At 37.0% G+C, this 13493-nt stretch overlaps 1 protein-coding gene across 5 annotated transcripts in view; it reads right to left on the reverse strand.

Moving 5' to 3' along the window:
- Positions 1-11931, reverse strand: part of Prim2 (DNA primase subunit 2) — a 279302-nt gene extending 267371 nt beyond the window's left edge. For 2 of the 5 annotated variants that reach the window (XM_027938278.2, XM_027938282.3), the window contains exons 1-6: positions 11857-11930; positions 11411-11525; positions 10752-10915; positions 8614-8717; positions 5194-5273; positions 3568-3688 (exon numbers count right to left, since the gene is read on the reverse strand). In XM_027938278.2, the coding sequence (XP_027794079.1) occupies positions 3568-3688; positions 5194-5273; positions 8614-8717; positions 10752-10905 (459 nt within the window). In that variant the 5' untranslated portion in view covers positions 10906-10915; positions 11411-11525; positions 11857-11930. Of the gene's footprint in view, positions 1-3567; positions 3689-5193; positions 5274-8613; positions 8718-10751; positions 10916-11410; positions 11578-11856 lie in introns of all 5 variants that reach the window. The other 3 variants (XM_027938279.2, XM_027938280.2, XM_027938281.2) reach the window with 3 other exon arrangements.
- Positions 11932-13493: the final 1562 nt, after the last annotated feature.

Raw genomic sequence — 13493 nt, forward strand, 5'->3', positions numbered from 1 at the left:
GAGGAGAATAGCCAGAGTGAGAGTAATCCTTTTTTTTTAAAAGAGAGAGAGAGAAAGAGAGAATGTTTTAATATTTTTTTTTTTTTAGTTTTCGGCGGACACAACATCTTTGTTTTTATGTGGTGCTGAGGATCGAACCCAGGCCGCACGCATGCCAGGCGAGCGCGCTACTGCTTAAGCCACATCCCCAGCCCTCTTATCTTATTTTATTGTATGTAATTATTATAATATACCTCAAATGAACTACATAGTGAAATAGGATATAAATATATAATATAAAATAAAATACTAATTATAGTAAACAGACAAGAAGCAACTAGAGTAATATTAAAAATAATGATACTAACATAATTATCAAAATTATGCATGTACTTCTCATAAATTCCAGATTCCTAAAATAAGGAGATCCAAAATAGTTTTTTTAATTGCAGCAAAATATACCCATCTAACTGACTCCAAACTTCTTCAACACACAGGCATTTGCTGCTTCTGTCTTCTCCATAATATCACCAGCTTATATATATGCCAGGCACAATACTACATACTCTATACACATTATCTTATTTAAACCTCAAATATCTGTGAGGTGGGGATTGTTATTAAACCCATATTAAAGATGGGGAAACTGAAGAACAGATTAGAGAATTTACTCAAAATTCATTGTTAAATCTGGGATTTAATTTCATGCTCTGGTTTGACTAGGTTTGTCCCCATCAAAACTTACAGTGTAGTTTGATTCCTCAATGAAGCAGTGTTGGCTGTGATTAGGTCATATGGGTGGAGCCCTATAAATTAATGGAGTCTTATGGGGAGTAATTTCTCACTCTTAGAGGATCAAACTGGTTAACCACAAGCACAGATTGTTACAAAGCTAGGATGTCCCTTGTGTCCCCTCTCTTTGCATATGCCTGCTTAACCTTCTTTTTTTTTTGCCATGTTAAGATCCAGGATAAGACCCACACCAGAAGCCGTGACCTAATCTTGAACTTCCCAGCACCAGAACTGAGAGCTAAATAAACCTGTTTTCTTTATTAATTACCCAGTCTCCAATATTGTTATAGCAACAGGAAAAAACTAAGACACCCTATTTCCTAGCCAATAAGCTAGCCTATTACTGTTTACAGGATGCTTTAAGAAGTCATAAAACTTCTACATCAGAGACAAAGAACTTTAGTACTCACATCACAGGAAGCAGCAAAAGAACCAGTATATTTGTGTCACTCTCCTTGCCCCCAAGTCCCATGGGGAGTAACACAATATAGCACAGATGGATGCTCTCTGTGCAGTAGGTCTGCACGAAAGCTAAGGAACACTGGCAACCAACAGTTTTTATAGGAAGCAGTAAGGCTCCTCTATATGGCAAAGAAAGATATTACCTCATCTTTCAAAGGTGCTTACTAAAATCACCTAAGAAATAGCCTGAGTGAAGAGTAATTAGGGACATGGACTCTTGATATACACAGCAAGATGTGTAGGAGTACAAGAAATCCATGGAGGAATCTTCCCCAACAAAACAGGGTTCAATCTCCTCCACTGACATACTACTTCATACCCACTATGATGACTAGATTTTTTTTAATATTTATTTTTTAGTTGCAGATGAACATAATACCTTTGGTTTATTTTATTTATTTTTATGTGGTGCTGAGGATTGAACCCAGGGACTCACATTCCATAGGCAAGCGCTCTACCACTGAGCCACAACCCCAGCCCAATGACTACATTTTTTAAAAAAAGATAATAACCAATGTTGGTGAGAATGCAGAAAAACTGGAACCCTCATACACTGCTGGTGAGATGTTTGATGATAGGCGGGCCTGGGGGTGTACACCTATAATCCCAGCACCCCAGGAGGCTGAGTCAGAAGGATTGAGTTCAAAGCCATTCTCCAGCAATTTAATGAGGCCCTCAGCAACTTAGTGAGACCCTGTCTTTAAATAAAATTTTAAAAAAGGGCTGGGGATGTGGTTAAGCACCCCTGGATTCAATCCCTGGTACCAAAAAAAAAAAAAAAAGATGTTTGATAATAAGCCACTTTGGAAAACATTTTGACAGACCCTCAAAAGTTTAAATACCTTACCCTATGACCTAGCAATTCTAATCCTAGGTATATACTTGAGAGAAATGAACATATATCTATACAAAACCTTGTACATAAGTATTACTGCAACATTATTCACAATGGTCAAAATGTGAACAAAATCCAAATGTCCATGAACTGCCAAATATATAAATAAAGTATTTGGAATTAAGTACTGATACATGTGACAACATGGATAAAATCTGAAAGTATTATACTCAATGGAGGAAGTCATTCACAAAGGACCATGTATTTTATGATTCCATTTATATGAAATGCCAGAAGAGGTGCATTCACAGAAACAGAAAGTAGATTAGTGGTTGTCAAGAATTGGCAGAAAGAATAAGAAGTGGCTACTAAAGGGTACAAGGTTTCGTTTTAGGGTGATAAAAATGTCCCAAAATTAGATACTGGTAATGGTTTCATAACTCTGTGATTATACTTAAAAACCAGTGAACTATATGTTTTAAAAGTATGAATTTCAAGATATGTAAATTCTATCAATAGATGCATTATAAAAAAAAAAAACAACTCTACATGGCAATATTTTGAGACACTCTAGAATAAAGATGGATCTTTTCAAGGATAGTTTTTTTCTATGACCTAATAAAAATCAGTAATATCAACAAGAGCAAAAAACAAACTATTTCTAACATGAAAGGATAAATTAATTGGAATACATAATAGCAACAATGGGCTTCACCAAAGATAAAAGCTAAAAGAAAAGGGGAGAAGCAATAGGTTTGGGTCACATAGTTTGTGCACATCACTTGACTATGCCTAAGTAGGTTATTTAGAGACCTCAGATGAGGCACTTTTAAGAAGAAAATGACAGAATTATAGAAAGTGCCTCCTAAATACATAATGGACACCAAAAGTACACTAAATGTCCCCTCCCCTTCATGCAATCTCTTTCCCCCAACTCATATACGTGTTCCTTGTTACAGTGGGTACATCCTCAGACAGAATTTATCAGACAAGACAAATGTCTTTCACCTACTCTAACTTTTACTTTTATTTTATTTGGCCCAAGCCACCCATTGCAACAACAAAATAGGGTCCAAACCAGTCCCACTACCATTTGACTACTCTAATCTTGCAAAACAGAATTTTTCTACTGTCCCCCCACAGCATGGATCCACCTAAAAGACATAAACTATTTTTACCCACAATGCTTATCCTTGCTAAATGTCCCACATACTTCTTTTTACATAATTATACAATCATTCCGATTTACCTACAAAAATTATTTTTAAAAACTATTAAATCAGGTAGATTCTACTGACAACTGACTTAAAGAAAGCACTACCTTCTCTAAACTTCACTACTGCAAATAAATAACTATCACTAATGTGCAAAGCTACTCTTTCAGGCAGGAGCTTGAGAATGTAAAGAGAATAAACTCCTCACATTACTATCAGCACTTAATGCAAAAGGGAGGGATAAATAGTGAAAACAACTGGAAATAACTACGAAAAAATACTTACAGCCTCAAATTGCAAATGGCTATCCTTTAAGAAATTCTGAATTTTGTCTTTGGGTAAAATATTGAATCGAAATCGAAGGAGATCCATTTCTTGTTGAATGAACCAGCGTCTAAGATCTTCACTGAAATGGAAACAGAAAATTATGAGTATAAACTAAAAATCCAATTAATATTAAATATGAGAAATTTTTGTGAAACAATATTCAAAGACGACAAGATGCCAATAGACAGCAGTTAAAAGCAGATGAGTCTTCTACTGTGATAAAGAAAATACAAATACCTCAAACCACACTCTTCCAGGGTTATGCTAGGTATGAGGTCAAGGGATGTAATGAACATAAAAGATTAAATAAAGAATACTTCAATTCTACTGTCATGTATAACTAATTAAAACAAATAAAAAATTTAAAAAAGAAAGAATACTTCAAGTCTACCTGAATTATTATTGAATAGCAAAAAGGAAATAGTACACTGCATTTACTGTAATTATTAACAAGTCATTTACATTTGAAAATGGGGTACTCCTTTGGTCAGGGTTGGTTTCATAAATGCCAAATTCAGTTTTTTTAATATTTTTATAGTTCATTTTAGTTATACATAAAATTAGGGTTCATTTTGACACAATCATTCAAACATAGACTATATTTTGCTCTAATTCAGTGCCTACTACAAATAAATAAAATTTTTTAAGGCAACTTTTTCTTTAAATAGATTATGATCAGTACATTTTACAAAGTAAAGCTTATAGCTTTGCAGATTATAATTTCACAAAATTTAATATATACAAGAATACTTCAATATTTCAAAGCTAACATGAAAATATATTCAGTTGTAAAGCAGACACAGCATGCCTTACAAGGCACATATCATTATTGCAATATTATAAAATATTTATCCTACTGCATGTAAAACATGATTTCATGTTTTTACTTTTACAGACTGTCAGCAATTTATCCATTATACATATTACATAAACTACATATGCTTTTTTATAAAAATAAAAACTCTAGGACCAAAGCTTATGATCATAATTTCTCAATTATGATCTTGGGATAGGAAGCAATTCAAGATTTGTTCTGGATAAGTCTACTAATAAAAAGAAACAACCATAACTATATTATTTGGCCAAAACTAATAAGAAAGGAAAAACTAGATTTTTTAAAAAGCAGCTAACTCCTTCTCCCTCTGGGTGGCACTGTTGATTTATAAGAAACCAACCACCAACTGAAAATAACTAGTGTAAGAGGCCGGTATATCTCAAATTCCAAAAAACTGTATTAAATTCAAGTGTGTGTTTGAGTCACTGTTTCTTATGAATATTTCCAACTTCTTTTCTGGAAAAGTATCAAACATCCTTCCTAATGAGATCCCTTCTAATTTAAATTCCAAATGAAGAGTATCTCTCATAAAGTTAAAAACTTTCATTGGGAAAAATTTTGCAATAGAAATTTTCAGTATTTTTTAGTAAGCGACTTGTTTCGGACAATTCACTACAACAGTGTTCAAACCATGGCACACCAGTTCCTGAAGTTATTCTGGGTTTTCCTATGTTCAGTACAATCAGCTTCCCATGTACCAATTTATAACCCAAGATTTCAAGTTTGTGAGAGTACAAATGTATACTCACGACTGGCAATAAGCAAGGCGCAAAATAAAATGAGAGATGTGATCTCTTCTTCGTGGTTCATATTCATCTTCTAAGTTTTCCTTAAAAATAATGACACAAATAAAATCACTGCATGAGAATGAAAAGAGGTATAAAGAAACATTGAATAAGCAAAAGTCAATGGTAAAGTAAAAAAATTTCAAAAACACATTTCTTAATATGCTTTCTGGAATAATTATCATTTTACTTAAACTACAACCAGCTGAAACTAAGAACTGAACTGATCTCATCAAAACCTTCTGGGTTTGGACTCAACTATTTTCCCTTAGCTTTCTTTCTTACCCAGCCTATGCCTACAATACTTATTCACTGCTTCAACCATTTCTTAGACCAATCCTCAACTTCTTTAATTCCAACCATTTGGCAAAACCAAGATTCAAAATTAATCTGTAGCTACAGTCCGCAGGCCTATTCCCAAAATGCTGAGAATTTCTGGAGGAAAAAAATACACAACTATAGGAATTTAGAATATAAAAATGAATGGCCTCCAACCTCAAGTAGACCCTTACCAATGCCAACAAATCTTTATTCAAGCCCAAAATGGCAAGATCAAACATTTCAGGCACTCACTAAGTACCTGGCACTGTTCTAAGCATTTTTAATGTAGCAACCCATTTAATTCTTCTTTTAAAAACTAGGAAGTAGGCACTACTATACCCTTATTTTAAAGGACTGAGGCACTCTGAGGTTATATAATTTGGCCAGGGTCACAAAGTGTGTCAGTCAGCTTTCTGTTACAGTAACAAAATACCTGAAATAACCAACTTAAAAAGAGGAAAGGTTGATTTTGACTACCGTTTCAGAGATGTCAGTCCATGGTCACTTGGACCCACTGCTTTTGGTTCTACATCAAGATAAAACAACATGGCAGGGAATCCGTGGCAGAGCAAAGCTACTCATCTTGTGAAGACCAAGAAAACAAAAAAATAGGAAAAGACCAGGGCTCCACAATCCCTTTCCAGGGCATACCCTCAATGACCTAAAAACTCCCACTAGGCCCCACCTCTTAAAGTTTGAATCACATTCAAATATCACCAAGCTAAAGACCAAGCCTTTAACACATGGGCCCAGGAACAACATTCTAGATGTAAACTATAGAACAAAGCTTAAGCAGCAATTACATATTGTCAGCCATGTGACAATTAGACACATAATTGTCTCCTTCCTCCTTTCTTAGAAAAAATGTTTCAATTTTCACCAGTTGCTTTAAGGTCCCTACCATAGTACCTTTCCTTTCTCTCTAAACAGGTGACTTCACCAGGCTATCAGGCAAACTCCTTCAGCTCCAAGTTTCTGCATCCACATGTTATGTCACCTTCCCTAACATCTCTGTGGACACAACATCTCTCCTTCCCTGAACCTAAAGCTAATCCCTACACCCAAATCCTGCGACTCATTTGCTCTTGCCTCTGAAGGGTGACCTTCATTTATCTAATGTTCTATTAAAGTATCAAGCTCCCCTCCTATTCTTCCTATTCTAGATCTTTCTTTTCCACTTATAAATACGTTTAAGTATCTCCTGTCATATGTGTAAATATATATACATAAATGTATATATACATGCACCATTATGTGTGCCCATGTGTATATGTGTGCACCTTCTCTTTTCCATGAAACATCTATGTTCTGCCCTATTTCTCTCTTATTTTTTTGGCTAAGCATCTTAAAAGAGTTCATATTTCATACCTAACTCTCCACCTCTCACCTTTCTCTTCCAGCCACTATCCTGATTCTGCCCCTATCTAAGAGGGCCCATCCAACTGTTACATCTAATGGACACTGTACAACTCACCTTTATAAGATCTATCGTAAGCTTCTGAGACTATTGTGGTTAAGAGTACCATCATAGAAACAAAATGTCCAGATCCGAATCTTGGCTCCACCACTTACCATCCTATAGGCTTGGGCAAGTTAGTTAGCCCATCAGTAAATAACACAGTTTCCTCATATGTAAAATAAGGACAACAATAGTACCTACGCAAAAAGACTACTGACTAGACTATATGGGTTAATATAAATATAGTTAGAACAAAATCTGGTACATAGTAAGAATACAAATATCTGCTGTTATTTCTATATTATCATTATAATATGACAACTATTGTTGAAATTCCAGCATTCCTTGGCCTCTATTACACTACTATCCAGATTCATCTCTTACTTCTCAGAAAGCTCCTTCTCAGTCTCCTCCCTAAACTCCTCCAATTCCACTTGCCCTTAAATATTGGTATTCTTCACTATCCTACATCATCTTCTCCTCTTAAATTATCTCCCTAGGATGTTCTTACCTACTCATGATTCCAACCCTCCTCTAAAGCTGCAATCCCACTAAAGATGTCTTCTAAGTTCAAATTTGTATATCCAATTATCCACTTGACATTGCCACAGGCAACTCAAAGTTATGTCCAGCACTAAACTGAACATCTTAGTTCTAAGACTTGTTTTTCTTTTTGGATACCACATCTCAAAATATCACCACCATCCACCTAATTGTCCAAATTAAGAACTTAGGTATCAGCCAGATGCAGTGAAACATACCTGTAATCCCAGCTATTCTGGAGGCTGAAGCAAAAGGATTGTGAGTTTGAGGCCTGCCTCAGCAACTTAGCAAAACCCTGACTCAAAGTAAAATTTAAAAAGGGTGGGAATGTAGCTCAGTGGTACAGCATTTGCCTAGCACACACAGACCCTGGATTCAATCTCTAGTACCATGTGGGAAGGGGAGTGGGTGTAATTCTTAACTTTCCTCTCTGCTTTCCCCTATAATAAGTTATAAAAAATTTTTAACTCTACCTTCTTAATATCTCTTCAATCAGTCCTCTTTTCTCATTAATTCAACTCTCATTATTTTCAGTCTCCTGTTTTCACTCCTGAGGGACATGACCCTATCAATCTGCTATTGGCACTCATCTTCCCAAAATAAATATCTTATCACATCTTTCAGGATGCAGTTCCAGCATCACCTCCTCTGGAAAGCTTTCCCAAACCTCCTCAATCTCAGCTGGATCATTATATGTGCTCTTAAAGTTCCTGAAGCCCACTTCTAACAACCGCATTCATCATCTGTATTACACAGATACATTTGGCAATGTCTGGAGACATAGAGTGAGTGAGAAGAAGCCAGACATGCTACTGAGCATCCTGCAATGCATAGGACATTTTCTTCAACAAGGATCTATTAGGCCCAAAATGATGATAATCCTGAGCTTGAGAAATCCTGACATAAGCATATGGACTGCATGTCAATTACCCAAGTAGACTGTAGGTACTTTTGTGCAGGGTCTTTATAAAAGCCAGTGCTTAATATAAGATCTTTCCCACAACTTACACAATAAAATGAAAACAAACATACTGAAAGAATTTTTTCCCTCTTCTACTTACTCTGTAGGAAAACTTGAGCTTTCGAATCTCAGCCTCCAATTTACTCTGGTATTGCTCAGTTCCTTTCACATAGCTCACACCAAGATTTTCAACTGATTTTAGCACTGAAAAAGAAAAATAAAAAAGTAAAAATGTAAGATAATTTTTAAAAAATAAATTCAACACAAAAACTATAGAGAGTAACCTCCTAATTACCTGTTTTTAGAACATGAAAAAATAAGTTTGATTTTCTGCAAGTTTATTAGATAAACTACATATGCTTGAAATTATCTCCATCTACATGAAGAAAATATGCATGTTCTACAGCAAAGTCTAACACCAGAGAACCTCAACCAGGGGAGAGAGAAGGATGAAGGATAATCCTTGTTGTACTAAGCCACTATTGTTGAGGAATGTGAAATTATGTTGGTATGGAAAACAAACCAAGCACCCTATTTGCATTCTTCACAGAGTGTTGGCCATTTGGCAGTCTGCTTCATTTACTCAGCAAGACTCATAATAAAAAAACAGGCCTTTCTTTCCTGATTAAACAGAGAAGGGGAAGACACGACAATGAAGAAGCAGAACCATCATATGCAAACAAATCATCTAAAATAGATGTCACATACTGTTCAAAGATCCTTAAAGTCCCTTATCAATCTTTCATGGATTCTTCTCTTGAGGCATTTTTTAATTCAAGAATGAAAATCTTGTAAATTATCTCCTGAACCCATGTTCCATGGATAGCTCCTTATTATGGTATCCTTTATAACTTTCCCTTATTCCTGCTTCTCGTCTTGCCATTCCCAGCTCCATTAGCAGAGTTTCTATCCACTAGATCATCCAAGCAGGAATTTCAGCTACCCTACACCTGCTCCTTCACTCCTCATATTCAGAAAACCACCGAATCCTCTCAAAAACACTTTATTTAGGGGTAGGATATAGCTCAATAGTGGAGCACATGCTTTGCATGCACAAGGCCCTTGGTTCCATCACCAGCACACAAAAAAAAATCTCCTTATTATCTCTTAAAAGCTTTCCCTTTCTATCACTGCCATTGTCATTACTTTAGTTTAGGCCCTTATCATTTCACTCTTTAAGTGCCAAACCCAAGGGACACATTTATCATCATCTCAATCCCTATAAATCATCTGACATTACTAAGCTTTCTAAAACTTCTCCTCCCTTGCCTTGACTCTCACATTCATCAAAAGGATAATGAGGGGCTGGGGATGTGGCTCAAGCGGTAGCGCGCTTGCCTGACATGCGCAGGGCGCTGGGTTCGATCCTTAGCACCACATAAAATAAAATAAAGATGTTGTGTCCACCAAAAACTGAAAAATAAATATTAAAAAAATTCTCTTTAAAAAAAAAAAAAAAGGATAATGAGTGCCCTCCTCTCAGTATTAGCATTCCTCACCCTGTTCCTCTAAGTATGAATGACAGTATTTCAACCCTCTTTCTGATTTTTCCACAAGGATATTGTGTAACATCAAATCTGAACAGTACTAACATTTCTGTTTCAGTTCATGTCTAACTCATTCCTTTCTTCATCAACACACAGAGGATAAGCAGGCCCCAGTACAGTGGTCACACTCCTCTTACACTACAGTACCATACCATCAGCATGGCACATATGCTCTTGGTTGTCCACACTTCTCCATCCACCCTATATTTGTCACTGTCCCCTCAAACGTGACATTCTCTCCTCCAAGTCTTTGTGTAGGTATTATCTCAGTTGAGAAAAACTCTTCCATTTCTTCTACTCATCCTTCAAAGCCCAGATTATATTTCTACTTCTCTAAGAAGACTTTCTAATCACACTAAATCAGTTACTCCAACTTCTATGCTTCAATAGCACTACTATTTACTTTTCCTGAAGCAGTAAAAATGCTGATTTATGACTATAATTTTAGGTATCCATGTTTTAGAATTCAGCTTCAATAAAGATACAAATTACAGTATTCACTTCAAACTTCCCGCCACCTAGAACACAAAGGTAGTCAACAAATATGCATTTTTAAATAAATAAATACAAATCCCTCAATGCAAATCCTCAATAAATATTTGTTGAACAGACTGATGAATGAGGGAGATAAATTACTTTCAATCATTCTCACAAATTATGATATACACATTCTAACTTAAATAGCACTTACATTTAACTCTATCAATAGCCAAGTTTTCAAACTCTCTCAAAGATATGTTTTCAGTGGGTGGCTGCAAGTAAAACTGAAGGCTATGAGGATAACATGCATTCCTCTGGTCGCCTGCCAACCTCAGCTTCCTCCGCTTTCCTCCAGTAAACTGCATCTTGGATCACCTTTGGAAAGAAGCACATAAAAATGGAAAATGGAACTGAAAAGAAAACAACAAACAAAATACATCAAAAAACAATTCCACATATACAGTCATCAAACAAATAATGAGTGCCCTCCTCTCAGTATTAGCATTTCTTACCCTGTTCCTCTAAGTATGAATGTCAGTATCTCACCTCTCTTTATGATATACACATTCTAATTTAAATAGCACTTACACTTAACTCTATCGATAGCCAAGTTTTCAAACTCTATTAAAGATGTTTTCAGTGGATGGCTGCAAGTAAAACTGAAGGCTATGATGGCAACAAGAAAAAAAAATACTGAAATTGACGGCAGGCACAAAATGTTAACAGTGGTGATCCCTGTATGATGCATTTTCCAGATTTTCTATATACACCTGTAATAATTTTTGTGATGGTGGGGGGAGATGCACTAACGAAAGCTGACAGCAGGCGCTGGTCCTAACTTTAAGCAAAATTAAAGTCCGGTGATGTTACCTGCTCACTGTGGGTCTTTGTGTCACTGCCTTTAGATATCTGCGACGCCAAGACTTAAGATGAGGTTGTATATCGACTGCAATCCTAAAATCCGGGGAAAGGCGGTAGGTTCTGGCTAGATCAGAGACATAAAGGACTATGTGTTGCTAACTTTCTTTCGTATGACCCTGGAAAAACAGAACAACTGTCTTTTGGATCCAGTCTTTAGGAAACCCTTTTAGGGTGCATCCACAGGTGCCTTATAAAAGTTCCCACCCCTAATTTTCCCAATTCCCCTCGGGCACCACGTCTCGCCCGAAACAACCAAAACCCAATACTCCGCCCCGCCAAGTCAATCTTCTGCTCCCACTGCCAGAAAAGTGATCTCCTTTTTTCCTCGACCTGCAACCCTCAAAAACAAGACTGCTTGCTCTCCGTGCTAACTCAATTCCGGGAGTTTCTCTTACCTGCAAATGCCCAAATGCGAGAAAACACAAATGCTGACAGCAGTTTTCCCGAGTGGCGGGAGATTTCATTTGAGACCGGAAGCGGAAGGCCCTGGTGCAGAAGGCCCGCCCCCGACGGCCCACCCACCCGGCTCGGGCCGCGCGCATGCTCATTAGGGAGCAGAGGGAGACAGGTTGCTCATCCTGTTTGATAGCTTAAAATTTCTTGAACACCAGTGTTTGGGAGTTCCTCCCACCCAAGTTTTAAAATGATACTCCGGTATGTGCAGTTTGTAGATTTTGATAGTTGAAACTGGGATCCGATAATATTGCTTGCAGCAAAAGTGTCCACGCAGAAGATAACTTCATTGGAAGACACTGACACCGATCCCATTAATTGAGGGATACGTGGCATTTTAACTGCAGGAATAGCATTCATCGCTCTTTATCTTGGGTAGGAATGGAGAAAGAACAGACCGTGAGCTCCCTTTGCTCCTGGCTCACTAGGGGCACTTTTCCCCTTGTCTAATCTTTCAGCGATCCTGTACCCCGAGTTTGCAATGAGAAAACAGAAGCTGAAAGTAATTGTTAGTTTGCCCATCTACATAGGATGCGTATTTTATCTCCTTGGGGCTACAAACCCCCCCTAGGGGTAGGCTCCACGTTCATAGGACGCTCCTCACAACACTTCCCAGTAATGTCTGTAGAACGGACTAGAATGAGTGGATAAGCTCTTATTCGCAGAAATCTGCAGGAAATAGAACAGATCAGCCTTGGAGGGAATGTAGGTTCAAAAAAAGTGGAAGCGATGGGGAGCAAGTGGGTGAGTCCTTTATTTTCCAAGTTTGGGAACAGAGACTCAAGGGGCGCATTAGAGCCACATTGGGTCTCCGACGGTTGTCCAGGGTTTTCAAGAACTGGCAGTTAACTTCGAGTTTGGCCCCTAGGAGGCGTGTTTCCCTTACTTTTGGCGCGGGGCGGCTCTGGTAAAGTAGACACTGGAGGTGAAGAACCCTTTGAAAAAGTTGTTAGCTATGCAAAGTATATTGATACAATATCAAAATTCAAAGCACCTACGCAGCATAGACTAAACTGTGGATTTCCTTTATGCCAGGACCTGTTGTAAGTGCTTTACATAATGATTTTTATTCTTAAAAATCACTTAAGGTGGGTTCTATTGTTACCCCATTTTACAGATAAACTGAAGAACAGGACTATATCCAGGCACCACTGTGCAAACCATCTCACTGTTCTAATTCCACTAACGTGGCAGCAGAAGTTCCCTTCCTTTTTGTATCAGACTTAATAATAAACATCACCTGGTCCAAAGACACCTTAGAACATATATGAACTTCCTGAAAAAAAAAAAAAATACAATCTGAGGCACAAACCATAAGAACATTTATGAGGAGTATCTGATCTGTGGATAGAGAAGGAATCTAAGAAAAAAATCTAAAGATTTAACCATAAAAACATAAAATCAGGGGCTGGAGTTGTGGCTCAGCAGTAGAGCACTCCTCTAGCACATTTGAGGCCTTGGGTTCTATCCTCAGCACCACATAAAAATAAAATAAAGATATAAAGCAATTTTTAAAAAATTATTTAAAAAAATAAAATCATTCATCTCAAAAGGTCACAAACTATTGTGTAGTCCTCAA

This window comes from Marmota flaviventris, chromosome 6 (genome assembly GCF_047511675.1).
Source record: "Marmota flaviventris isolate mMarFla1 chromosome 6, mMarFla1.hap1, whole genome shotgun sequence".
Classification (NCBI taxonomy): Eukaryota; Metazoa; Chordata; class Mammalia; order Rodentia; family Sciuridae; genus Marmota; species Marmota flaviventris.